At 38.1% G+C, this 27820-nt stretch overlaps 1 protein-coding gene across 2 annotated transcripts in view; it reads right to left on the minus strand.

The window, feature by feature from the left end:
• The window catches only part of LOC126252039 (target of Myb protein 1), a 132840-nt gene that overhangs the window by 34729 nt on the left and 70291 nt on the right, over positions 1-27820 (minus strand). For both annotated transcript variants that reach the window (XM_049952831.1, XM_049952830.1), the window contains exons 7-9: positions 23631-23818; positions 23373-23526; positions 19897-19981 (exon numbers count right to left, since the gene is read on the minus strand). In XM_049952831.1, coding sequence (XP_049808788.1) covers positions 19897-19981; positions 23373-23526; positions 23631-23818 — 427 coding nt within the window. The remainder of the gene's footprint in view (positions 1-19896; positions 19982-23372; positions 23527-23630; positions 23819-27820) is intronic.

The following is a 27820-nucleotide window of genomic DNA, read 5'->3' on the forward strand; positions in this document are numbered from 1 at the left end:
GTACTACAATAACAACTAACTTGGATAGGACTAGTTCAAGAAAATTTTTCCACACAAGTGACTTTTTATTTCGTGCCCAGCCCTGACCCTTTACCCCTCATACACTTTCACATGTTTCAGTTTTCATTACTAATTGTGATACACACTGTATAGAAACCTTGCTCTTGGGCTCTGCTGGTGCCCCTCTCAGCTCAGTGGCCCAAGTGGCCACTACTAATTGTCATATGTCTTGTACAGAAATCTTACAGTTGTGGTGCCTCTGGCACCCCCTTCTTATACATAACTGCAAACACACAAGCTGTTTCAAATCTTTTGGGTCAAACTGAAACAGGTGATAGTGGGTATACTGAAATAGGGAGCCAATGGTCAGAAATGCATATTTATTTTGTTACGGATATACACAGCGTACACCACATAATAACAATCTAGCTCATAGTAATTGTTCAAAGTGTATTAATAGTGTAGTGTATTAATATTATTTTGTCTTGTTGGGCAGTAATCAAGGCTGTGTTATCTGCATAACAGATCACAGTTTGGAGCAAATGATGTGGCAAATCATTGATTGCCATTATAAAAAACAACATCCAAGAACTGATCCCTGCAAAACACCTCTTTCAATAGTTTTATCACTGAGACATACTGTTTACTCAAACTCAAACTTCTAAATCAATATTTTTTAATGTTTTATGTTTACTTAGGCCATATAAAGCAACTGAAACCTTACTCTTTAGTTTTCAAAATCTGTAATTATCTGGTTTAAAATGTCCAGAACTACTGTAGTGTTTTTTTTTTTTTATCAGTAACCAAAATTACTAAAAATCCCTCTCAAAAGCTTAGCCACCCATGAACAACAAGTCTGCAGTGATGAGAACTCCCTTGTCCACAATGCTGAAGGCCTCACAAAGGCCTTGACAGTCTGACAATACCCCCCCCCCCCCCCCCCCAAACATAGACCAAAAACAGATTTCCGTGCCATATCCCCACACACCCCCAATCCTCCCATCAGCCCAGAGAATCAGCTACAAAGGAGCGGCCCCCCTGTCACCCAATATCACCCTGGACTGGAATAACCATAACCTTCGCCAGGGCTTTGATTATCTCTCATCCTACCCTGAAACAAGGGAAATCTACCCTAGATCCTTCTCACCTCTCCTGAAGTGGTTTTCCATCACCAACCCAATCTACACAAAATTCTAGTCCATCCGTGTGCCACTCCCACTCCCACTGCCACTCCCATTCCCATTCCTAACCCCTTGCCACAAGGACCATACACCTGCGGTGCACCATGGTATAAGACCTGCATAACTGTTCCTCCGAGCACCACCTACTCCAGTCCTGTCACAGATTTACCTTACTTGATCAGAAGTCAGGCTGCCTGTTAAAGCAGCCATATTATGTACCACTCTGCTGCAAACTTTTTACAGCTTTATTTTGGTATGACTGCAAACAAACTGTCCACCAGAATGAATGACCACTGCCAAACTGTTGTCAAGAACAAACTAACCACCCAATGGCACAACAAGCTCAGTTTCAATAGCTGCTTCACAAACCAAGCCATCTAGATACTTCCCTCAACCACCAGCTTCTCTGAATTACGCAGATGGGAGTTATCTTTACAACATATCCTCCACTCCCATAATTGTCCTGGCCTCAATTTCAGGTAACCCACTGTCCACTCATCCTATGCCCTAAAGTTCCCCTTTTTAGTCATTTCACCTCCTCACTATTCACGTTCCTTCAGCATGTGCTGTTTCCTACCGGTAGCTACAATCGTGCCAGTTCATATACCTGCCACCCCTCCCTAGTGCATTCCTAGTCGGCAAACCGTCGCCTCCCTCTGAGCTGCTAGCCACCCATTCCCAGTTCCTCTCCCTGCCTCCTTCTCCCTCTAACCACTACACCTGACACTATCTCCACCACAATCAGTCCATCTGTGGAAAAATAGCACTGGCACTGTTCATCCAGTCAGCATCATGTAGCATATAGGAGCGAGTGAGTGTGTGTGTGTGTGTGTGTGTGTGTGTGTGTTAGAGAGAGAGAGAGAGAGAGAGAGAGAGAGAGAGAGAGAGGGAGAGACGTGGGAATGGGGAGGTTGCATGGAAACACACAGTGTTATTATTCATTCTCACAACAATTCTTTCCAGCATGCATGTGATATGTTATATACATAAACTAGATTGCTTTGTTTCACTTCTTGAAATCATTCATAAGAACACTTACAATAATTTCATGAGAACACTTACAACATATTATATATTTTTTCATTCTCAGCAATTTTAAAGATAGTGTGATAACTATTATGAACAGTGAGCTGGAGAAATGTCACTTCTAAGATTTCATAGTGCAAGCAATAAACATACAGCTTAAGCAAAGTCAATAATAATTCTTGTGCTAAATTAAGTGAGGAAGTACCATTTGTATAACTACAACTACCTCATGTGTGTAGATGCAATGAACAGTAGAAATCGAGGAACACAAAGCTAGCTTACCGCAATCAAGTCTTCCTGCAGGAGAAAGGAGGAAAGCCCCAGTCCAACAGCGGTGTTCCAGAACACAAAGTATGGGAGCAGAAAGGGAACACAACCACCAACAGCACACCAAGAAGGGGACACAAATATCACAGTAAAAAGCAGGCAGTACATTACATTCTTGCATTCTGTAAGGAATAGCTTTAGTCCTCACTTAATGTTTCAAAATTTCCCAGAAAATTACCACACTGTGATGCCTATACACAGCCTTCACCCAAAATAAGATTGCAATAAATGTTGATATCAAGCCATGGTAACTTTAAGTTTGATTTCAAACTGCCACTTATTAATTTATTCAACAGGAATATATTAATAAATACAGAATTTATGTGGCGGGTAAATTGTAAATGAATACTAGCCTTTTTTGAATACATAGGCTCAAAGCAAATAATTACCAGTACTAATATAAAATAAAGTGTATGGTTTTTTTGCTTTCTTCAATCAAACCTTTTTCATATAGGCTATCACACACATAAATTCACTTAAGGTTAATACACTTACTTGAAAATGTGCACACAGTGTGTTCAATAACATCTAATCAGGTGGTGATCATTACTGTATTAGGATGCATGACAGCTCCCTTTCACTGCGTTGGCTTCAAACAACTGATCTTTTGAAATAATTTTGACGTTCATAATTCTTAGCACTTGATACTGGGCTGAAACTGGCCAATCATGCTGATACCATAAATACAATTTTGTAGACAAGGTAATGGAAACAATGTTGTTAACTTTCCTTCAAACTGACTGAGAATTGACTGAAGGAGAAAATGAAGTATGTATCTTCCATGGATAGATATCAACAGGGTGTTGGAGCTTGAGAGAAGGAAAGAGTGTAGTGGTTATATAAACATGATGTTAACTACAAAAGGACAGTTGTGATGGAAGATGTAGAAACTGATAAGAGCTGATGAATACAAAAATACTGATATCTGATGAACTTTATTTTCCTTAATTCCAGAATTGTTCTATTCTCCTGTCTTTTTAAATTTTGTATACATCTACTGTCATTTTTACTCCATTTTATATCACTCACTTTTTTAATTCCTTGTCTACTTTGTATTATCTTACCCTTTTTCGAGCATGTTTTCCTCTATCTACAAAACATTCTTTCATTTATCAATATCTTGTTCCATAGAGATGGTATCAACTAACCTACTACCTCCACCTTTTATACCTTTACTTATAATATCTCAATATGTAATTACAAATACTTATCTCTCTCAGCAATTTTCATACTATGGTAATAAACTTTTTTGATAATTTGTATTTGATGGTAACAACAATGTAAGAAAAGACAGATTGCTACATACTGTAAAGAAGACACGTGAAGTTGCAGACAGGCATAATTAAAAGACGCTTACATAAATCTTTCAGCAACAGCCTTCATCAGTAACGAGAGATGCACACACCATTCATACACACAAGCAGGCACACCTCACGCACTCACAACCGCCAGCTCCAGTATCTCAGGCCAGGATGCAGCTATCACATGGTATGCCAGAGCAATCTGGAGGGGTGGAGATGTGGAAGGGACAGTAGTGTATGGGTAGCAGAGACAGGAACACCATCTGGTGGTGTGTGCAAGGACTAGGCTGCCAACAGGTGGTTGTGGGGCAGGGAGGTGAGGAAAAAAGGAGCAAAAAAGAAGAGGAGTAGGGAAAGACAGGTGGATGTATTGGTACAGGGCCATCGAAATCAAGTGTGTTATGTTCAGCTGCATGTTGTGCTACAGAGTGTTCTACTTTGCTCTTGGACACAGTCTGGCAGTGGCCATTTATTCCAGGAGTCAGCTGGTTGGTAACCATACCAATATAAAAAGCTGTGCAATCTTTGCAGCAGAGTTGGTACATGACATGGCAGCTTTTACAGGGGGCCTGGCCCCTGATGGGATAGGATAAACCTGTGACAGGATTGGACTATGAAGTGCTGTGTGAGTGGAATTGACATGTTTTACATCTGGGTCTTCAACAGGGATATGAACCTTGTGGCCAGGGGTTGGAATTGGGAGCGGCATAAGGATGGACTAGGATGTTGTGAAGGTTGGGTGGGCGACAGAACACCACTTTAGGAGGGGTGGGAAGTATATCAGGTAGGATGACTCATTTCAGGGCATGATGATAGGTAATCAAAGCCCTGGCGAAGAATGTGGTTCAATTATTCCAGGCTGAGGTCATACTAGGTGATGAAGGGGACACTCCCTTGTGGCTGGTTCTTGAACATGGTGGGAGGATTGGGGGTGTGAGGGGAAATGGCACGAGTGAGCTGTTTGCAGACTGGGTCTGGGGGATAGTGCCTGTCTGTGAAGGCCTTGGTGAGATCCTCAGTATACTGAGCAAGGGAGTTTTCGTCACAGCAGATATGCCGCCCCAGGTGGCCAGGCTGTATGGGAGGGATTTTTCAGTATGAAAGGGATGACAGCTGCCAAAGTGCAGGTACTGTTGGTGGTTTCAATGTGGACAGAGGTGCAGATGGAGCCATCAGAGAGAAGGTGGTCAACAACTAGGAAGGTGGCAGGCTGGGTTGAGGAGGACCATGTGAAACAGATGGGACAGAAGGTGTTGAGGTTGTGAAGGATCAAAAAGGGTGTCTTGGCTCTAACTCCAGATCATGAAGATCTCATCAATGAACCTAAACCAGACTAGTGGTTTGGTATTTTGAGAGGCTAGGAAGGTATCCTCTAGATGGCCCATAAAAAGGTTGGCATGTGAGGATGCCATGAGGGTGCCCGTGGTTGTGCCACAAATTTGTTTATATACCTTCCCTTCAAATGAGAAGTAGTTGCGGGTTATGATGAAGGTAGTAAGGTGTATGCGGAAAGAGGTAGTGGGTTTGAAGTCTGGACATTGAGAAAGGTACTGTTCAATAGCGGTAAGACTGTGAGCATGAGGGATGTTGGCACATAAAGAGGCGGCGTCAAGAGTGACGGTAGAGATCCAGGTGGTGAAGGGGTAGGGACGGTAGACGATCAGTGAAAAGGAAGTGGTTCACGTCTTTGAAATGGTAGAGTAAGTTAAGGGCAACTGGTTGGATGTGTTGGTTAATGAGGGCCTAAATTCTATCAGTGGGGGCACATTAACCAGCCGCAATGGGGCATCCATGATTGTTGGGTTTGCGAACTATGGGGAGCATGTAGAAGGTGGGTGTGCAGAATGTCATAGGGATGAGGAGGGAAATGGATTTGCGGGAGATGTTTTGGGAACCGGCTAAGGCTTTAAGCAGTGACTGGAGTTTGTGTTGGACTTCTGGGACGGGATCACTCTGACAGAGTTTATATGTGGTTGAATCAGATAACTGGCAGATGCCTTCTGACAGGTAGTCACTGTGATTCATAACAACATTGGTGGAACCTTTGTCTGATACAGAACATCTCCACTGAATCCATTTCCCTCCTCACCCCTATGACACACTACACACCCACAAACCCAGCAATCCTGGACACCCCATTGTGGCTGGTTGTTGGATTTTTGGTCCTCATTGACCAACACCTTCAACCAACTGCCTGTAATGCAGCCTCCCATATTAAAGACACGAACCACTGCCTTCACCGACTCTCCACCATCCCTACTCCTTTATCTCCTGGGTCCCTACTAGTCACTGTTGACGCCACCTCCCAGTACACCAACATCCATCAAGCCCATGGTCTTGCCACTACTGTACACTACCTTTCCCAATGCCCTTCAGACTCCAAACCACCAACTTTACTCCTCATACACCTTACTAACATCATCATAACCCACAACTAATTCTCATCAGAAGAGAAGGTATATGAACAAATCTGCGGCACAGCCATGGGCACCCACATGGCACCCTCCTATGCTGACTATTTTACGGACCATCTAGAGGAGACTTTGCTTGCCTCCAAAAACACTAAACCACTAGTTTGGTACAGGTTCACTGATTATATCTTCATGATCTGGACTCAGGGCCAAGACACCTTATCTTCGTTCCTTCACAATCGCAACACCTTCTGTACCATCTGCTTCACATGGTCCTCCTCAACCCAGCCTGTCACCTTCCTAATTGTTGACCTCCTCCTCTTTGATAGTTCCATCTGCACCCCTGTCCACATTAAAATCACCAACCAACAATACTACCTGCACTTTGACAGCTGTCATCCCTTTCACACCAGAAAACCCCTCCCATACAGCTTGGCCACCGATGGACGGCATATCTGCAGTGAGAAAAGCTCCCTCGCTCACTATACTGAGCATCTCACTAAGACCTTCACAGACAGGCACTATCCCCCAAGACCTAGTCTGCAAACAGATCTCCCATGCCATTTCCCCTCACACCCCCAATCCTCCCACTACCTGCAAGAGTCATCCACACAGAAGTGTCCCTTTCATCACCCAGTATGACCCCGGCCTGGAACAACTGAACCACATTCTTCACCAGGGCTTTGATTACTTATCATCATGGCCTGAAATGAGAGTCATCCTACCTGATATACTTCCCACCCCTCCTAAAGTGGTGTTCCATCTCACATCCAACCTTCACAACATCCTAGTCCATCCCTATGCCACTCCCAATTCCAATCTCTTGCTACAAGGATCGTATCCCTGTGGAAGACCCAGTTGTAAAACATGTCCATTCCAACCACCTAGCACTTCGTATTCCAGTCCTATCCTACCACGAGCCACGCCACCTGTGATAGCAGCCATGTCGTGTACCAGCTCTGCTGCAATGATTGCACAGCTTTTTATACTGGCATGACTACCAACCAGCTGTCCGCCAGGATGAATGGCCACCACCAAACTGTGGCCAAGAGCAAAATAGATCACCCTGTGGCACAACATGCAGCTGAACATAACACGTTTCAATGGCTGCTATCTGGATCCTTCCCTCCACCACCAGATTTTCTGTCCTGTGCAGATGGGAGTTATCCTTACAACACATTCTCTGCTAAAGTAATTATCCCGGCCTCAATCTACAGTAACATACTGTCCCCACACCCTCCATTCAATCGTTACTACCCCCTCTGTCCTACTGTCTCCTACCCATTCTCATATCCTACCCTGTTTATTTGCAGACCCCAACAAACGTATCTGCCCATCTTACCTTGCTCCTCTCCTTTTCCCCCCACCTCCATGGCTCATAACCTCCTGACGCTGCACCTGTTGGCAGCCTAGTCCCCGTACACCCCACCAGACAGCGTTGTTCTCTCACCCCACCTGTACACTACTATCCCTTCCCCGCCCCATACAGATTGCTGCTTGAGTCCTACATGATAGTTGAATTCTGGCCCGAGACACTGGAGTTGGCGGTCGTGTGCACAAGGTGTGCCTGCTTGTGTGTGTGTGTGTGTGTGATGAAGGATCTGGTCGAAAACTTTATGTAAACGTCTTTTAATTATGCCTGTTCACAACCTGATGTGTCTTTTTTAGGGTAAGTAGTAATCTGTCTTTTCCTACACTGCTGATGTTCCTACTTGCACTTTCCATTGCTGAATTCGATGATAATGCTCTACCTATTTCAATGAAGAAGAAAATGCTATTCAGTTAATAGTACATGATAACTTCTTAACATATTAAAACTATTTTCCACATTCAGATATACACACAGATCTCTGCCTTACGCGAACAATGCTCTACCACTTCAACTACGGGGAAACATTTCATAGACTTATGCAAAGCTACATTTATTATACCACAGGGCCACAAATATGGCAGGTCAAGAATAAAATATTCCACTCTGCAGTAAAAAGAAGTCTAAAATGAACTGTCAATGCCTGGGTCACCAATTTGGCTGTCTGAGCAGAAGTAGGTAGATGCTTCTTTCGAGTTCCTAGTATATCTCACGTGAGAGAGCCATAGGAAAAGTGAAACACTTTCTAATGATTTCTGATTAGAGTGTGAGAGATTTTTTCCTAATAATTTTCAAGTCAGTGGCATGGCACAGTGGTCAAATGCACTGTCTGGCAATTCACTGGTTTGGGTTTGATTCTAATAGCTATTGTTTTTTAATTCCTCACAGTGTTCAACTATAAAATTTAAATACATTTCAACAGTTCAATTTATATACATAAAATCAATATATTCAATTTAGTTAAGATTAATTAATATACTTAAGCAGTTGGTTTATCTAATTGGGTGAAGTTTAGAATGAAAGAAAAATTTCTGAAAATTCTAGCACTCAATTATCTGTTTTTCATTTATTATTAGAAGGTATACCATACTTTTTAGGGTGATAACCATCAAATAAACATTTAAAAACATAAATACTGTTCACACCAGGTGCATTTTATGAACTCATTTTTTGAGCAAAAACATTTTTCTAAAGTACGCTTCCATGGAATGCATACACGATTCAGATTTTTAAATGAAGGTCTTGCTTCTGTCAATTTTGATGCATACCAAGCACACAAAATCACTGGAGTGAAAACAGGAGGGCTGAATTGATGCTGCATGATCAACTATATTGTTAACTGTATCCTCTTTCAGTGATAATTGCTGCTGTTGTAGCAATTTTGAGGCATTTTGTAATACTTTAAATAACTTTTTGACTTGGTGACAGAAATATATGTCACAGTGTTGAGCAAGAGTGATATATTTGGGTAGAATGAACTTCAAAGGCATACATTACTTCACCTTCCTCATTGATGAATATCCCATCATACAGTATCAAATCTGTTTGGCCACCCTACAAATCCACCAATAAAAGGAATTTGTTGTTAGCAATGTATGGTTTTAATGTTGTTTCAAACAAATTTGCATACAACTCTTTTGTTAGTTTTCATGACTTGGAGCATGTAATAACAACATTATTACACTCTTCTTCTAATTTCTTGACAGTACTGGCAACCTGAGGACCAAATATATTACCAGGCTCTTGCACACATAAAAACTGAGTAGTAATAGTTTCCGTGAAGTGGTTAAACTGTACTGTGCTGTGTAAGACTAAGTGGTTTAGGAGAGATTGAATTTTTTCACCAAAACCGTCTTTCCATCCTTGTAATCCAGTACCTGTTACATGTTGATTCATGCTGGCATCCAGTCTGGTCAGTGTTAATTATGAAATCATGTAAAAAACTTTATTCATGGCTGTCAATCAGCAGCTGTGAAACATGTTTTAAGAATACAAATAATCAGTCATCAGCTGCACGAATTTTTATTAAATTATATAATAAAAATTTGTGTAGCTGACGACTCATTATTTCTATTAAAATATGTAAACGAGGATGAAGCTAGGCATTATATGTCTTTTCCGTATACAGAACTTCTCTGCAGCTTACACTGTTTCTTCCAAAGTTGCAACATCATTTTTACTGAAGAATTTGGTGATTCTCACTGTCTCATTGAATGTTTATGGTTCAAATGGCTCTGAGCACTATGGGACTCAACTGCTGAGGTCATTAGTCCCCTAGAACTTAGAACTAGTTAAACCTAACTAACCTAAGGACATCACAAACATCCATGCCCGAGGCAGGATTCGAACCTGCGACCGTAGCGGTCTTGCGGTTCCAGACTGCAGCGCCTTTAACCGCACGGCCACTTCGGCCGGCGAATGTTTATTTTTGAAGCTTTTTACCCAGATATCACAAGCAGTAAATTAAAATTTTTCTGAGAAATACGGGAATGCTATTGGCACTGCCCATTGCTGTAATGTTCTTGAGGTCACTTGTTCATAACAGCCTCGTGCATCTTGAAATCTTGCCCACATTTCAGAGTTCAAGAATGCAATTTTGTCTTTTATAGTGCCAACTTGTTCAAATTTTTTCCCCCAAATTGGAAGATAACTTTTTTTCCCCAAGATTGGAAATCTTGATTTTAATGATGAGAATTTCCAGCCAACAGAACCAAAACATCACAGGAAGTCACTAAGGATTATTCTTAAGGATTGTAATCATTGTCGTCAGCACCTGAAGAAGGAACCTGTTACAAATAAAATAGGGCTCCATACATGAAAGCACGTGTGAGCAAAGAGAGAGAGAGAGAGAGAGAGAGAGAGAGCAAATCCACGTAACTCTTCATAAAGATTGTTAGTTTGTTAATCAGGTTTGGTGTACAATATCAAATCAACATCATTCACTATGAAATTATCATTCATATTTTCAATAACCTGTTCTGCAATTGCTTGACCCACATCTATTCCTACAGTACCCATAGACACAGTGTTTAAATATATTTAAATTTTATAATTAATAGTTTAACATTGTGAAGAATTTAAAAAAGCGGCAGCAGCAAGAATCAAATGCAGAGCCAGCAAGCTGACAGACTGCCAATACTATTTCTTTGAATTTAAGCCACATCTGGTCTACACATATATTATTAATTTGGAATGAATGGAGATTCTCTCTCACGAAGGCGTCAAGTGAATTTTTACCTGCTGTTTTGAATAGGTATATTTTTCACTTATTTTTCGAGGATTTCGGGATTACAATATTCAATCTTGCTATGACAGCCCTGTGTTCACTAATCCAATCAGTTTTGATGATCGTTATTAACTCAAGATTATTTGTTGCTAAGAGATCAAGTGTGTTTTCACAACCGTTTACTATTTGCGTAGGCTCATGAACTAACTGCTCGAAATAATATTCAGAGAATGCGTTTAGCACAATTTTGGATGATATTTTATGCGTACCTCCAGAATTAAACATGTATTTTCACCAACATATTGAGGGCAAATTAAAGTCACCACCAAATATTGTCGTATGAGTCAGGTATGTGTTTGAAATCAAACTCAGTTATGCTTAAAATGAATGTATTTTCATAGATTACAATGATTTTAATATACAGTTTGCAATGGGGATCTGAATCTTTGCAGGACAAGTGCCAAGACATTGTACAAATCTCAGCATTTCCTTAATTTTTCTCCTGGATGTAAAAAGAGAGTTTGTTACACAATATCTTTATGTAATTCAATCACACATCTTCAGTCTTTGATAGCTGATTTCAAATTAAAGTATTCTTATGTCTTTGTGATATTCACCTCGGTACTATTTCCTAAATCCAGAAGTTCATGAAATTCTAGTAATATGGAATACAATGACTTTTCAAAAACTTAAATCATAACATACATCCTTGGAACCAATGAAGCACTTGCATTTAAGTTGGCAGTGGTTCAAATGGCTCTGAGCACTATGAGACTCAACTGCTAAGGACATTAGTCCCCTAGAACTTAGAACTAGTTAAACCTAACTAACCTAAGGACATCACAAACATCCATGCCCGAGGCAGGATTCGAACCTGCGACCGTACCGGTCTTGCGGTTCCAGACTGCAGCGCCTTTAACCGCACGGCCACTTCAGCCGGCCTAAGTTGGCAGTGGATACATATTATTTTAATAAATAAAAGTTTCTTGGTAATAACAGTGCTAGTCACCAATAAAACCCATAGAAAATGAACTGAAAGATGAAACGCTAGATCATGGAAGATCATCAGAAAAATAAGGCCAAATACTATTTGTAAATAAGACTCAGGAAGATTTTTGTAGAAACAAAACCTGAATTTTTCGTCAGTACTTGACAGAACATTAAAATCTTTGCAAAACATTGAGCATCTGTTTCCTATTTAATACAAAACTATTCCTTACAGAATGACAATTACAAACATAAAATTATAACACTTCTAGATAGATATTTTCAAATATACCTTGCACAGAAAAAGAATTTTCAAGCAACAACAATCAACCCGACTCTGAAGGCACAAATATAAAAGCCAAAAAAGTTACAAGTGCACCATGAAACTGTTACAGTAGTTAAATACACACAGAATTATTTACCACAGTACTTTAACAATTTCTACTCAAATGGAAGTAACCAAAATCTTTACAGACAAATCTACTATAAATGTTGATTACCATCAATATTGCCCATTTAGTTCCCTATGTTTGATAACTATGAGTAGTATTAACATAAATAAGAAAGCCATATTTACCAAAGTAGAAACTGTGGCAGGGGTGACAGAATAAAAAGATAGTGACTGTATTTTAGGTTTTTCAAAATCATAAAAGTAAAGGGATAACAGAAAAAAAGGAAAAGAAACATGAGTTATTTTGATTTTCAGTCTTAAGGGCATCTGAACATTTCAAGTCAAAGAAACTGACACCAGAAACAATACTAAATAAGTAGGAAAGAGGAAAAGCAAATATAGAGAGCTGGCAGATGTAGCAGTGAGAAATGCAAACTCCTCAGAAACCTAAGCCAACAACAACACACCCAAAAACAAGATCAAACCAAATTCAAACCTTGCTCCATAACTACTAACATTCAATAATAAAGAATTTAATAACATGCTGTGAAAAATGATCAAAAGAAATATTAGAGTTTAACATATGATTAACAATGAGATTGCTATAGGTCAAGCAAAATCTCAAATCAATAGGAGTACTGCACAATTGCTGTATTGGCCACAAAAAAAGAAGCCTTCCTGGTTATTGCATTGTAGCTAGTCAGTTAGTCTGCCATGACAGCTTTGTTTTCACATACTGCCCTTATATATCTGATCACCAAGATGCCCATAGTGTGTGTTTTAGCTGTTTAATTTTGATGATACTTTTAGTTTCATACTCTTATATATTCTTTGTATAGTTACATTTTGTGTTACTTGCTATATATCTCCTGTTTGTGGATAATCTGAGGATGGATTCTATCCTAAATGCATCTGATAAAATCAATGGTTTATCAGCTGGTGGCTTCTTATTTTGTGACCAATGCAGCAATTGTGCATTACTCCTATTGATCTGCAATATGGCCACATTCTTCCTGCGTGAGTTTATGTCACAACTGCAACAAATACTCAAACTGACAAAAGATAGAAAATGAAATTAGCTGTGTTCTTCTAAAAAAAAAATCATCCCGGCATTTGTCTTCAGAAATCACAGGAAATTTAAATCTATTCAGTGCACTGGGGATTTGAACCACTGTCATCCCGAATGTATGCCCAGATCAACAACTCTCACTATGTAACATGCTGTGCACAAGCATTTTTCTCATTAACATTTATGGGTATGTGAAGCAGATGTATCATGAGGAGGCAATGTTTTAGAGATAAAATTATAATTTCAATTGGCACTTCAAGTAAAGGATGTGAAACTTTGGAAGAGACAATATAACAATTTTAGGCGTGGAACCTTTGAGAACTTTACAATGAACCAGGTGTATAGTCTCTTGTGTGGTAAGACAAAAAACTGTGTGCACAGATGTGGGACATGCATTCACAAAAGAGTTAGTCAATGTTGTTGTGTAAATGGGATGGAGGCAAATGCAGAATAATTTATGGTAGCACAAATAAGAACGAGTATTTCATCCATGAAAGAAGACATTGTGAGGGGCTGCAAGTATTGATAAATACAAATAAAACAGTTTTCTGCATTAGTTACTCATTTATTTTGCCATTGCACATATCGCTGTTCACACCATAATCTACAGCTGGAGAATTGTTTAATTAAATAGCTGGTATTGATGAACAGCTACCTTTGCAAAGCAGTACAGTGTAAACATAATGTAACGTGAAGATGACATACATCAGGTATCAGTACACAGATCTTTCACGACTCTACTGTCCCCCCCCCCCCCCCCAAATGGAGCAACATAACCTACACTGCTCTTGATTTCTTGCTGTGATAAGATGTCTTTACTCTTCACCAACAAGCTATGTAAATAACCTCTTCTCCACTTGCAGATGATGGTGTGAACCATTGAAACACGTAGTGACAAAATAAATGAGTAACTGATGCAAACAACTGTTTTATTTGTGTAGATAGAAATGAGTGGGATACACAAGAAAATTTGAGAGCTTCTCCAAAATGAGCACTGTAAACAGCAGACATTATTGCTATTGTTTACAATTTGCATTTTCAGATGCCAAGTTAACAGAAATATGTAAGAAATGAGCTCATGAAATATTGTAGGGCTGCAGGCATTAAAAAAGTTATTACTGTAGCAATGTCTCAAGTACAGAAGAAAATAATGTCAGGAAATAACTGAGAACAGAAGCCAATATAATGGTCCTATGGCAACATAAAGTGGGTGGAGGAAGGTACTGCAAATACACAATGTTGAAGCACAATACATTAAGCTGAAGTCATGTGTATGATGGAAATAGGTGCTCCTGAGAGTGTGAAAAATTAGGCAGAAGAGTAGATTGAACCAGAAGAGTTAAAAATTAACAAAGATAGTGCAATGGCATGTATAGCAGTACCTCATGGAATGTATTCAGAGAGTAAGTGGGAAATAAAATAGTATAAAAACTATGAAGTATGAAAAAGAAGAATAAAAACTGGAAGGAAAAATGGTGAAATGTCTATTGAAATAAAATACAGAGAAACATTTAAACACTGGATAATCGCTGTACAAAAGTACCAAAATGTATGAAATAATCAGGAAAATAACAAGACTAAAACCAGATAATTTCAAATTTCATATTCCCTTCACTCCAAATGTAAATGGAACAGGACAATGAATCATTTGCCACACAATGTACATTGAGTTGTGGATTAGATAAGCAGATGTAGTAGGTTTAAATAACTGGCATATATGTTAGTAAAATGGGTAATGCATGCTTAAAACAGCAGCATTTTTACAGAACTACTAATCTACTTACACCTGAAGGGTAAGTCGTACTTGTTGCTTGATCCACAAGCACTCCCAAATCTCTAGACCAGTGACTACCAGTAATTCTTGAATATGCAGGGGCAACGTCCCAGAAACCTGGTGAAGAAGACTCTGTACTCTTTGGCGATTGTAGCACTAGGGGAGATTCTCCATTCTGTGCAGGAGTCTGCATCAGTACTGGAGGCAGACACTAATGATGAAATATTTTTCTGTCGTGGTGATGCAACAGGTCTGTGTGACATGTCTTCAGTGCATGGATGGAAATCTCTGTAGCACACTGCTGTCTGTTGATGCATCCCTTATCTCTCGCCAATCATTTCATCTTGGTTCCACTGCCCACTGGTGTACGGGAAAACAGACTGCACTCGCAACTGAACGAATGCTTATCCACTGAAATATATTCTTGGAGTGATGACATCCTGATGAGTTTAATGCACTGCACCCTCACACCCTTTATACATACGGAAGCTGGATGGAAGTGGTTGCTCCAGAAATCAGTAATGGCAGATGGGCGGTTTTTGGGTAGTGCATATGACATCATAAATGTCTTATTTAGGAATACTCTGCTTTTCCAAATTTCAAGAGGGACCTAGAAAGATGACCTGAGCATAGTGCATCTCTCTCTACCTGACATTCAAATCATGACCAACTGAATACAGACTGCTATGGATCAAGAGGGCTGGAGGTAGGGGAAGAAACCATGCAAAAATTTGAAATAGTGACTTGGAAGGTTGCAATTAAAAAATAAACATGCAAGGTCAATCTTAGAGCCTTAGGAGATTAATGACTGGCTACTGACACAACAACTGAAAACTGGTTATGAAAAATTTCTGCATCTCATATTTTCTACACTAGTATCCTCACATCTGTTCACAAGAGGAGAATAGCAACCACTGATTTAGTTACCACACTTGTAGCTAAACTCACTAAGTTTTTGTGCGACAAATTACCAATACAGCTGTACAGCATGAAACTTAAAAGTACGTGAAACAGAGGTATTTTGCACAGTACATACAGCCCACATGTCTTATATAAACCTCCATATGGGAGAGGGGAAAAGGGAAAAACTTTTTGCAAAGAGTTACAGTGCCAGTGGTAGCAGTTTAGTCTTGCTTTGTCAATAATACCTTATTGAAGGACCAACCATGGAAAGAAACACTGTAGTTTCCCACAGAATCATTACAAAGCACATCCTTAGTTAACATGCTAGTATTTAAAATGATATGTACTGATTTTTTTCCAAAATATGCACGTTCTTCAGAAACACCATTGTAGGCTTTGCTGTTGTCATTAGAACCAATTTATTGAAACATCACTAATTCAACCGAATGCAGAAGTTTAAGGTAGCAGTATACATACGGCGGCTCATTTATCTAAATATGTTAATAAAAGATATAGTAACTTTTATGTGAATACCGCTAACACTGTCCAGATTTTGCAACCTGTTATGTTGAATATGCCTAGTATCAACAGTGTAAAAATATAAAGTTTTTCTCTTGATTACTATGTCAGTAACTGCAATATGTAAGATGGAAAAAAGAATAATAAATACTGGGCATTTGCATTTACTTAAAATGAAAATAATTTTGGTGAATCCGAAATACAACTGGCTCTCTACTAAAGATAAGACAAATTCCATCTACCAAAACATTAAAACTTTTGAGACACAACCCCAGTCTCATGCAGGCACTAGCTATAGTCAATGCCTGAGTCAGAGATACCATCTCAAAAGTGTTAAGAAGATAGTATAAGGTTATTACAGAAATTTCAATCAACAAGTAGAATATTATGGATAAGCAATAATGGTTTGAGCAGAAATTAAAAATAAAGGTAGCTGACAATGGAAAACAGGCAAAAGGAAAACAATCAAAGCAAGCAACCAAAATAGATAGCAGTATAAACAAAATATAAAAAAAGAGTGCATGTTGGGAAAAAGCTGAAAAAAAGAGTGGTGTGGAAAAAATGGAAGAAAAAGTGAGCGAAGAACAAAAAGCAACAAAAATTAAGGAGAGCTAATTGCTCTAATGAGAGCTAATTGCATTAAGCAGTAGCAGAAACCAATTGAAAGAGGTAAGAAACACCTGCTTCTGTAGGGAACATAAAAATGACAGACTAATAATGGCTCACACAGATGCATACAAGCAATCATGCTTCCTATACTCCACCCATCAAGGCAACATATAAAAATTTAATATCTGGTAGAATAAAAAGTATCCTTTACTTCACACCTCAGAGTAGTTTGAAGCTCATAAAAATAGAGGCAAATAAAACAACCAAGCTTATCTGGAATATTGGTGCACAGGATGTGGTAGAGAGCAATCTGCCATCTGCAAAGCTCTGAAATGTTGGTATTGCAAGAGAGTATTCACTTCCAGAAAGACATTCACATTTCTCTACAAAGCTGCAGACCATGTTCTAGATGTGACCAGTGTGTATCTCAAGCGTACATTGCCCACTAGGGACACTGCATTTTTCATACTTTCTCTACTCATAATACTGCTTATAGAGGTTATATGTAAGTTGGTACTTATCATAAATGATCTTAAAGATCTCTGTTAAATTTTGTCCATACTGGTGATGAGGTTTGAATAAATAATTGTGGTAGGGTACATACTTGAAGTTACTCTGCAACAATTCTTCCACCTGATAAATTATGTTTGCATCATACCACAGCCTTCATTGTTATTCTTCTGTTGGTCAACTGTCCTTTTAAATCTCAAGGAGGATTTTTTGACTCTGAAACTGCAAGGATTCAGTGCCTGTTTTTTAAAATTATTTACATGATAATTATTTTGTTGTTGTTGGTTGTATCGCCATCTGTAGTTTCAATGAGTTCACTTGCTCACTCTACCTTTTATAAGTTTCTGTTGACTTTCAAATTCTCATTTTACATCAACATGCTCATCTCTACATCCTTTATGAAAAATGAAGAAATATTGGAAACAGACAAAAATACAACACTGGCAATAAACATTATGTGTGTCACCTGGAAAAGCATGGCAATGACTACAATTGTAAACAAACATGAACTATATCATCTCTTCAGTCTCTGCTCTCTGGAGAAATTGTGTCCTGGTATTTTAAATAAGAGCACATTTATCTGCTTCCTTCTCCATTGATATTGTTTAGCTCTTCCTTTCCAGTTATTTTTTTGTTTTGTTCTTTCTTCCTTTATCTTTTAATTCTGTTTCCCAAAGGTAGACTTTTTCCTGTATTTGATTTTCTGCAACAGTCTATGTCTTGTTCAAACAAATTTTAGGCTTGCAGCCAGCCCGCCATTTAATTCATTCTATGATATTTCAACTGGGCACCTGCCAATCATCTTCAGGTGAGCCAATGAAGACTGATGACCAAACCACAAGCCTGAAATTTGGCTAAACATACAAATTGCCAGGAAAATTTTGCAATTCACTTAAGTCTATTTCTTTTTCTGCAGCAGTATGCTTCTCATCACCATCAATGAATCTTCTCTAACAGACATACTCACTGAAGCTCATTCTATTCTAGTGGCACAATAAATCTATTTGCCAGCACTTCACAATTTCTCTCTCCTGCATGAAATGTTTCATGTCTCCTCCTGAGTTTTCAGCAATTCAGCTTTCCTTTTGCTAATTACCTGTGCATTCTACTTACCTGTTTTGCTGTATTAAACCTGAAAAATGAACTATTGATCCCAAAAGCTTGTGCATAGATTTACCAATTTAATTGTTATCCATTACCATTTTGATCCTTGTGCCTGTCCGTCGTTTCAATTTTTGATGTTTTATAAAATGTTAGGTTTTAGAACGACAGACAAAGTTAAAAAAATCCATCAATGCATAGTGATCAGTGTATAGTTGACATAATTCTACCAAGAGGTAGGATACCGCTAAGAGATTACAGATGATGCTAATTTGAACAATTATTTTAGGAATCAAAATTGAATGTTTGGTGACATGCTTTCAGGAAGTTCATTTACAATTTTCTTTTCCTCACTGCTTAAGTGAATACACCTAAGCAGGTTCATGTGTTATGGGAACTCATTTACATTCATCATCAACAATTTCTTGTCTAGTATCACTAGGATATGAACTGTCGACAGCAATGGAAACAGACTTGATTTGCAAAATTTTGCTAGTTGAAACTGACTGTAATTTGTATTGAAATAATCTGAGATTAACTTTTACACAATCCAGAATTCTGAGTTCAGCCTGAGTGATAGGTCTTTTTCCCCTCACTTTAAATTATCTATACTGATTGATTCTCAAAGTACAATTGCAAATCACCACATTTTAATAGTGTTTTGCTAATATCTTCACATGCCATCCATCAGCGCTTGTCAGTTCTCAATTTTCAAAGTATTATATTTTGAAGGCAAAAATAATATCTTCCTACCTCTGGCTTCAATGAAGTGCACATGAAGTGTCTTATCTGAAAGAAGAGACTACAGAGTATTCGAGGAATTATTTTGATACTTAGATGATGAACTAAGCTTCTGGCTGGAACTTCTTTAAAGTTATAAATAACACCCTTGCTGGTTAGCAATCCAAGATACTTTGGTCAATGAATCTTTCAGAAAACTTTATGTGAGGAATATGTTCAGGTGTTAAAATTTAAGTACATTATCAACAGTCAAGTCTTACAGAAACTGAATGTAACAATAATTTCAAAATTTCCTCGCCATTAATTTATGCTGATTATTTATCTTTTTTATTAACTCAGCTTGTGGTTTCTGTGTGATTAATCAAACAACCCATGCTTAAGTTTCATTCTAAAGTCTTTAAAAAGGAGAAAAAATAAAATCAAGACTGCTCAAATCTCAGGAAATACTCACGACTGGCTGAGAGCGAGTCTGTGCTACTGCTCCAAGGGCTCCATTTAACTGGTCAGGCTCCAGATTATCCTGATAGCTACTGCTTCTGAAACCAAAAAATCATACACTAATCAAACTTTATATCACTTGCCAAATATTAGGGCAAACTGAAAACTTACAGTTTGTGCATTAATAATTTTGCAGATAACAATAACACTATTACCTTCTGAAGAATGCTTTTTCTTCTGAAGAATTCTTACTAATTTACTGACACTACAATGTAACCAACCTTTAAAATTTCTTACAGATATAAGAAAATAGAGTGCAGTGAGCTTTACTCAATAATAGCTCAGTTATGGCTTTTGTATGTTCTATAAATTTGGCAGTTGTACATCAAAACATTACTTTGTTGCACACATCTCTACACAGCTGGATGTTGTGCAGAATGACCCACAATCCTCTACAAAATTTCTTTATTTTGCACAGACTAAATGTTCACATTTATTGCCTCATCAACAGAGTGTTTGTCAGAGACAGAGTTAATAATAGGAGGAATAATCAATTATCTGATCGAAATAGCCATCATCTGTTATGTCCAGCATGAAATGCAGTTATCAGTCAGATGTCAGGATATAATGAGTGGATATCACAAACATTTTGAAGACTGAAAATAAGGGGAAAACTCAGTTTGAAATATAATGAAAAACATTTTTCTATAGCTAAACAGAAAAGCTTTAAAATCAATTAAATAACATTTCAACATGGCAGATGATTACATATAAAAGCAATTTTCTTGTGTGTTTGTAAATGAAATGATTTTGGAGAAAAATAAACATGGCCTTACTTATTGATCCACTTTCACATACCTCAAATATGGAATGGGCAATAGGAACAGTAATATTTTCTGACATTCTGCAAGTATGTGTTATGCTGTCACTGGTGCTGATAATCAGGTGTGTCACCTTTTACACTTGTTGACAATGTCCTTGATTACAAAATTCATCAACAGAAAATGGAAATAAAATCCATGATAACTCTCAAAATATTTGTGTGTTGTGTATAAAATATGTTCACCTAATACATAAATATGTGAGAAAGACTTGTATTATCAGAAGAGAAATAGCTCATGCCATTTAGATACAGTATCAGTCAACATTAACCTGACAGATGATGAAGTGAAGTATTAACCAATTAATCCATTCTTGAACATAACTATTCATGATGATGGTTGGATATGTGACCTGCTTCTACAGTGACTATAGTAACCTGTGACAATAAACATTTCTTCTGATATTCTGCTGAGTGTGAAGTCTGAGATATGATTTACCACATACAGTACTCAAAATTGTCAATAAGGAATGCACCCAATAATCAAATAGGGCATTTAATGCTTGAAAATGTGTAAGCAGTCATTACTGATGCTGAGGGTACTTAGAAGCATTTATTATCATAGATCTATGGACACAAAACAAAATTAATGCTCCAACATTAACAAAGTGAGTAACTAATACCCTAGTAGTAGCATTTAAAAGCTGCAAAGAGAGCCGATTTTCCACTTTCCTGTGAATGTGCGAAAATAAACTGAAGTTTTATATTTATGACAGAAGAGCAGTTCTTACTACTGAATAACAAAATAGGAACAACTGGAACTTATTGGGTAGGCATACAAATCTGAAAACATAGCTAAATCTGACACTTTTGGAATTTTCTACAATTCTTTCAACAGGATAGAGACAAAGGAGGACAGAAACAGATATATGCACATGTGCTGAGAAGAAAAAGTTATTCCAAAATCTGGATTTGGAGATACATGAGTGGTAGTCAATGACTTCGACTTGTAGGTGAAGAAGAAGAAGAAGAAGAAAGGAAGGAAGGAAGGAAGGAAGGAAGGAAGTGGATAAAAATAAGATATGGAAAGCAGTTGGCCTAATAGTGGCAAGGTTGAGCACAAAAATAAATTGAAAGAAGAGAGGGGAAAAAATAGCAATGGGAAGAGGCTGGTGGAAAGGTTTACTTTGAGCTGACTTGATAGCATATAAAAATAAATCTGTTTCCATCTGGGTTTTCCTTCTTGTTTTTTGATTGTGTTTGCTGCTTACAAAATGTCTCAGCTGCTTACAAAAGTCTCAAATATTATCATGAAGGCAATACAGATTTGTAACGAGTTTTCAGTTGAATGTAGATGTAATACGCATATCTACAAACATGTTCTAATACCTGCTTGTTCTGTCTTAATCATACAAAAATGACTGCAGCGGAAAAATGGCTGTGAAACTTCGGTACTGATAAGAGTGTTATACAGTAGTAATAATAGGAAGTAAGTGAATCTGACCAACACAGGCCACTAGCACTGCAAGCAAAGAGACTTGACTAACAGTATACATGTGAAGGTATGCCACACAATTTAAATAAATGATGTACCATAAATGTGAATGCACTTACTGTCAAAATGAAAAAGGTATCTGATACTTAGAAGGGTGTGTAAAATAACAACTGTGCAAACACTTGTAAAGGCACATGTTCTTTGGTTTCCTCCCATTTTATCTCGTGGAATGAAAGTAACAGTGTGTGTCCAGTCTTTACCATATCTGAAATTTTAGAAATTAATTCTATGTAAGGCAGACCATTTATCCAATTTACTTTTCCGTGAGTGGTCAGTGTTGTACAAACTCAAGAAAGGAAATAATTTAATGTAGTGGTCAGTAGAATAATGAATTGCAGTGTCCACCAAGACATTATGGTACTTAACTGAACCCAAGCAAGCTCTTCATATGTTTATCTAAGAGATTATGAAGTTTCAACGTTGATTTGTCAGAAAGAAAGCGAGTTGCAGTCTTTGTGGTTAGATGGAACAGTTAAGATTGATCACGATTGTGACAGAAGTGTCAAATCTAGAACTTCTGGAGCAGCAAATGCTTACCAAGCCACTATATAAATTTTTCACCAGTTTATGTGAAAGAATGTACCACTTAACTAGTCCACAGTTAACTAGAGAGAGCCGACACAAAATCAGACAACCGAGAAAGAGCCCTGTATCCTGTTGATGAGATGATACCTGTTCCTTATTTTTCTCAAATACAGTACTGTAAAATGGTACGTGAAATACAAATAAAGGTTACCTTTCTTATTTTAATAATTTCTTTCCAGCCCTTTCAACTAATTGTGGTCATTATATAATTACAGTAATTACTTGTTACTTGCTAGAACATTGCCATGAATATGGTAGGTAAAACCACGTAAAGTCTCTGTGGTGATGATTAGCACTCTTATTGGCTGTTAGAGATACCAAATTTCATAGATTTTTCATGAAACTAAAGAAAAGCTATGAAAAAAAAAAATACAATTCTGAATTGATTTTTATATAAAAACATATAACCCCTTTTCAGGGGTTATATGTTGATGTGAAAACTATGTAACGGTAGCTGTAAATTCAATTCCACTTCTGAAATAGATCATAATGACAGCAAAAGGTACTGCGGTATTGAAGGAGAACTTGCCCTTTTTTTGACGATTCATAAGTAACATTTCTTGATTGGGCAAACATATCAAAGTCCTTGTCCTCCTTTTCTTTCATATCTTTCTGTGTTCCTGACTGAGCTGGCACAGTATTGATCATACTCAACTGAGAAGTAGCATTTCCACTGCCCAAACCTGCAATTGTTAATACAGTTTAGTATGATGGCAAAATGTTTGCAACAATAATATAATGAATGTGCACATTTTCAGATATAAAATTCAGAACATCTGGTACTTACTCAAACCAGCAAGTTTCGTGTTGAGGCTTGTTGGTGCTGCATCTTCACTCAGGTCTATCAGTGAGTCTCCTGCCTCAGAAGCCTTTGCAGCTGCTGCAGTGGCAGTGGCGGCAGCGGCAGCAGCAGCAGCTGCAGCTGCAGCTGCTGCTGGATTGCTGGCCTCACGGTTATTTTCAAATCTTTTGTATCTGGACAAAAAAATAAATAAACTAAATAAATAAAAATAAAAAAGGACGTGCGTGATTTCAATTTTAGATGGATTTTTTCTTCGAAAGAAGGTAAAAAAGAGATGTGTTGGTGCCCTAACAGTATTTGACTACACGAGATTTATTGTTTAACACTAGGTGAACAGTTACTGCTAAATGAACTCTATTACTTAAGATAATTACTTATTTTTGTTTTTGCTCTAATTCTTCTCTGTTTGACTTTAAGCTGTCAGGCAGCTTGTTGTATAGAATGCAAATGTTGCCTTACACTGCTGTGACATTTAGATAGCCCTTACTAATTAAAAATATATCAATGGAATGAGGGGCCTGACGATGACAGTTCTCTCTATTTTTTCAAAAATTGGCAAATTTTCGTGAATAAATGATACTGTTTGGTGAACATAAATACAATGAAATGGTAGCATACTGAACTCCAGAAATAGGTGTTTAGTGGCAAAGGAAAGAGGCACTTGTCTCATTATCTTCCGTATAATAATTTGCTCTCTGTATGAGGTACCCCAAAATGAAATGCAACGAATGAGCACAGAATGTACAAGTGCAAAGTATACAATACACATGGTTGCAACAGCTAATTCATTGTTCGTCCTTCGCCCCAAACAAATTACCTACATCTACGTACCTCTACCTTAAATGAGGAAAACATTATTCTGACATTTTTTTAAAGATCTTAGAATTCAGCTACGCACACTCTGAACGTTTCAATGAATAATTATACTCAGTTAAAGGTCTCCTGTGCTTGTCTTAAGTAAATGAAATTATTTCAGTACAGTAGATAGAGTGGCTTGTAAAAATGATGGAGCACTACTCAAATGATACAATATTTGTTTATAAAACAGAAACACTGCATCATCATCTGTAGTATCAATCTTTATTTTACTCTTCAACAATTCACTTCTTTATGCAGTAATAGTCCATGTTACGTGATGCAAATATATCAGTAAGAACCTGAAGAAAGTTCTTTCTTCACATATAACAGTAACTGAGTCTGCTTTATCATATTTATACTAAATGTCTCTTACCATGGAAATAGATGGTTGGTTGCTTGGTTGGTTGATTGATTTGTGGGAGGGAACCAAAAAATGAGATCACTGGTCCCATTGGATTAGGGAAGGATGGGGAAGGAAGTTGGCCGTGTACTTTCAAAGGAATCATCCAATGCATCTGCATGCAGCAAGTTAGGGAAATCACAGAAAACCTAAACCAGGATGGCTGGATGTGTATTTGAAAAGTCATCCTCCTGAATGCGGGTCCAGTATGCTGACCACCTCGCTCGGTCATGTAAATAGAATTCATGGAATCACTTACGGCTAAAAAATTTCATACTGAATCGAAAATGTATCAGCTCACGATAGTAATATTTTTTTTCCCCTTTCTCTCACATTCTTACTATTTCACATACCTATCTTCTTTTACAGGGGCATCTGAAGTTCAGATATCTTTACTGGATGTTGTATACTTGTACATACCTGTCTAATATTCGTGAGTGTCTAACATGTCCTGTACCTGATATTGTTTACATAAAGGCTTAAAATGAACTATCAAACTTATTCCAGACACAATCTGATGCCAGTGAATAATTTATTTTACTGAATTTATTTTTTTGAATAGGGAAAACAGTCTAGGGCCTGAGTGATCTTTTCTTTCTAGTTTTCTCCCCCTTCTGTCTGTGGAAGGGACATACAAGTCATGAAAGCTAACAATAATGCTTTTTACTTTGAAGTTTTCCTGCAGGCAGTGTTAAGAATTTCATGTTCTGAAGCTAAATAATTGTTGGCCATTCTGTTTCCTTGTAATTTAACGGTTTTCATTTTCACTACATTTCCTGAGTGGAAATATGATAGGAACCCCAAGCCACACTCTGACTTAACTTTCGTATCAGAGACCTAAGGGAAAACATAAGTAATGTATTGTTTCTTCTTTTAAATTCATTGTGTTTAAATTTTCTCCTCTCCTCCTAGCTTCCTCAAAACTGTATCATCTACAACTTACAAAATTAATCCCTAATCCCTTAACGAGCAGTTCAAATTGTTCTTGCCAAGGGAGGGGACTATTTCCCAGGATGAATTTCCACTCTGCCCCAACTCCCTCTTAGCAAGCTGAACATTTATCAGCATTCATTTATAAACTTTACATTTATATAATTCATTCATTAATAAACTTTACATTTATATAATTATGTTTCCCGTTGTCCTTCCTGTTCATAAATGTAACTGTTCTTTTATTTTATTTCTTAAATACTTCTCTACCTGACTCTTCCTTATATCTCCACAACCATGTATCTTCCTGTTCGTTTCTTTCCTTTGCTGTTAGCTTACACAGCTATATCCCACCTCTTTCAGTTTTCACTTCATACTGCACAGAACACATCTGAAACCTCTTGGCCTATTAAAACTATGCGCCTGATCGGGACTCGAACCTGGAGCCCTTGCCTTTTGAGGGCAATTGCTCTACTGACTGAGCTGCCCAAGCATGACTTACAACCTACTCTTACAGCTTTACTTTCACCAGTACCTATCTGCTAACTTCCAAACTTCACAGAAGTTCTCCTGCACACCTTGTGAAACTAGCACTTGTGGAAGAAAGTCTTAGACGATTCTCTGCAAAACCCTTCCTTTCAGGAGTGCTAGTCCCACAAGTGTGCAAAAAAGGGCAGGTCGTTTTGTATTATCATGTAATAGGGGAGAGAGTGTGGCAGATATGATTCGAGAGTTGTGATGGAAGTCATTAAAGCAAAGACGTTTTTCAGTGCGGCGAGATCTATTTACGAAATTTCAGTCACCAACTTTCTCTTCCGAATGCGAAAATATTTTGTTGAGCCTAACCTACATAGGCAGGAATGATCATCAAAATAAAATAAGAGAAATCAGAGCTCGAACAGAAAGGTTTAGGTGTTCGTTTTTCCCGCGCGCTGTTCAGGAGTGGAATGGTAGAGAGATAGTATGATTGTGGTTCGATGAACCCTCTGCCGAGCACTTAAATGTGAATTGTAGAGTAATCATGTAGATGTAGATGTAGATGTAGAAGTCATGCAGAACAACTTCTATGATGTTTGGAAGGTGGGAGAGATGTACTGGTGGAAGTTAAGTTGTGATGGTGAGTTGTGGATAGCTCAATCAGTATAGCACTTGTCTGCACAATGCAAAGGTCCTAGGTTTGAGTCCCAGTCCAGCACACACTGGGCACATGGTTTTAATATGTCAAGAAGTTTCTAATCAGTGGACACTCTTTTGCAGAGTGAAAATTTCTAATGAATACACTTCCATAGCCCCTTGCAACACTGACTCATTGTCCTGCACATACCCTCACCGCCTCATAGCTTCACAAGATTTGTTGGTTGGGAAAAAAGCAAATGTGTAAGACAAGACGCGTTGCTTCTAAGGAACTAGCATGAAGACAATGCAGAATAAAATACTAGCAGTAAAAGGTCTAACCAAAAGTAAAAGTATTTCAAAACTATTTCATGAAGCTGGAGTACTGGGCTCACATTAAGAAACAGTGCCTCAAATTTATCAAGTGATGACAAGTATAACTTTTTACAAACACTGGAAATAAAAAGGAAGTTCTAGAGATTCTTTTTTATTTTACTGCCTGTCTACCTCCAAAGCTGAGTTGTCAGTGCGGCTAACTACCTTGTGGAGGACCTGAGTTCAATTCCTGGCACTCCCAGGGATTTTTTTCTTAGTGGAAGTATTGGTACAGGGTGCACTCAGCCCCATGAGGCCACATGAGAAGCTACTCGACTGATTAGTAGCAGTTCCAAGGTCAAGAAACCCAATAAAGAATGGGAGAGCAGTGTGCTAATCACATACCCCTCCATACTGCATCCAATGATGCCACTGGCAGAGGATAACACTGAGGTCGGTCGGGCCCGATTGGCCCATCTAGGACCACAATCTGGAACTTTACCTTTCTTTAATAAGCCAAAGTCTAAAATCCCATCAGACGTAGTACCATCTGTGAGAG

The sequence above is a fragment of the Schistocerca nitens genome, chromosome 4 (genome assembly GCF_023898315.1).
Source record: "Schistocerca nitens isolate TAMUIC-IGC-003100 chromosome 4, iqSchNite1.1, whole genome shotgun sequence".
NCBI classification, from domain to species: Eukaryota; Metazoa; Arthropoda; class Insecta; order Orthoptera; family Acrididae; genus Schistocerca; species Schistocerca nitens.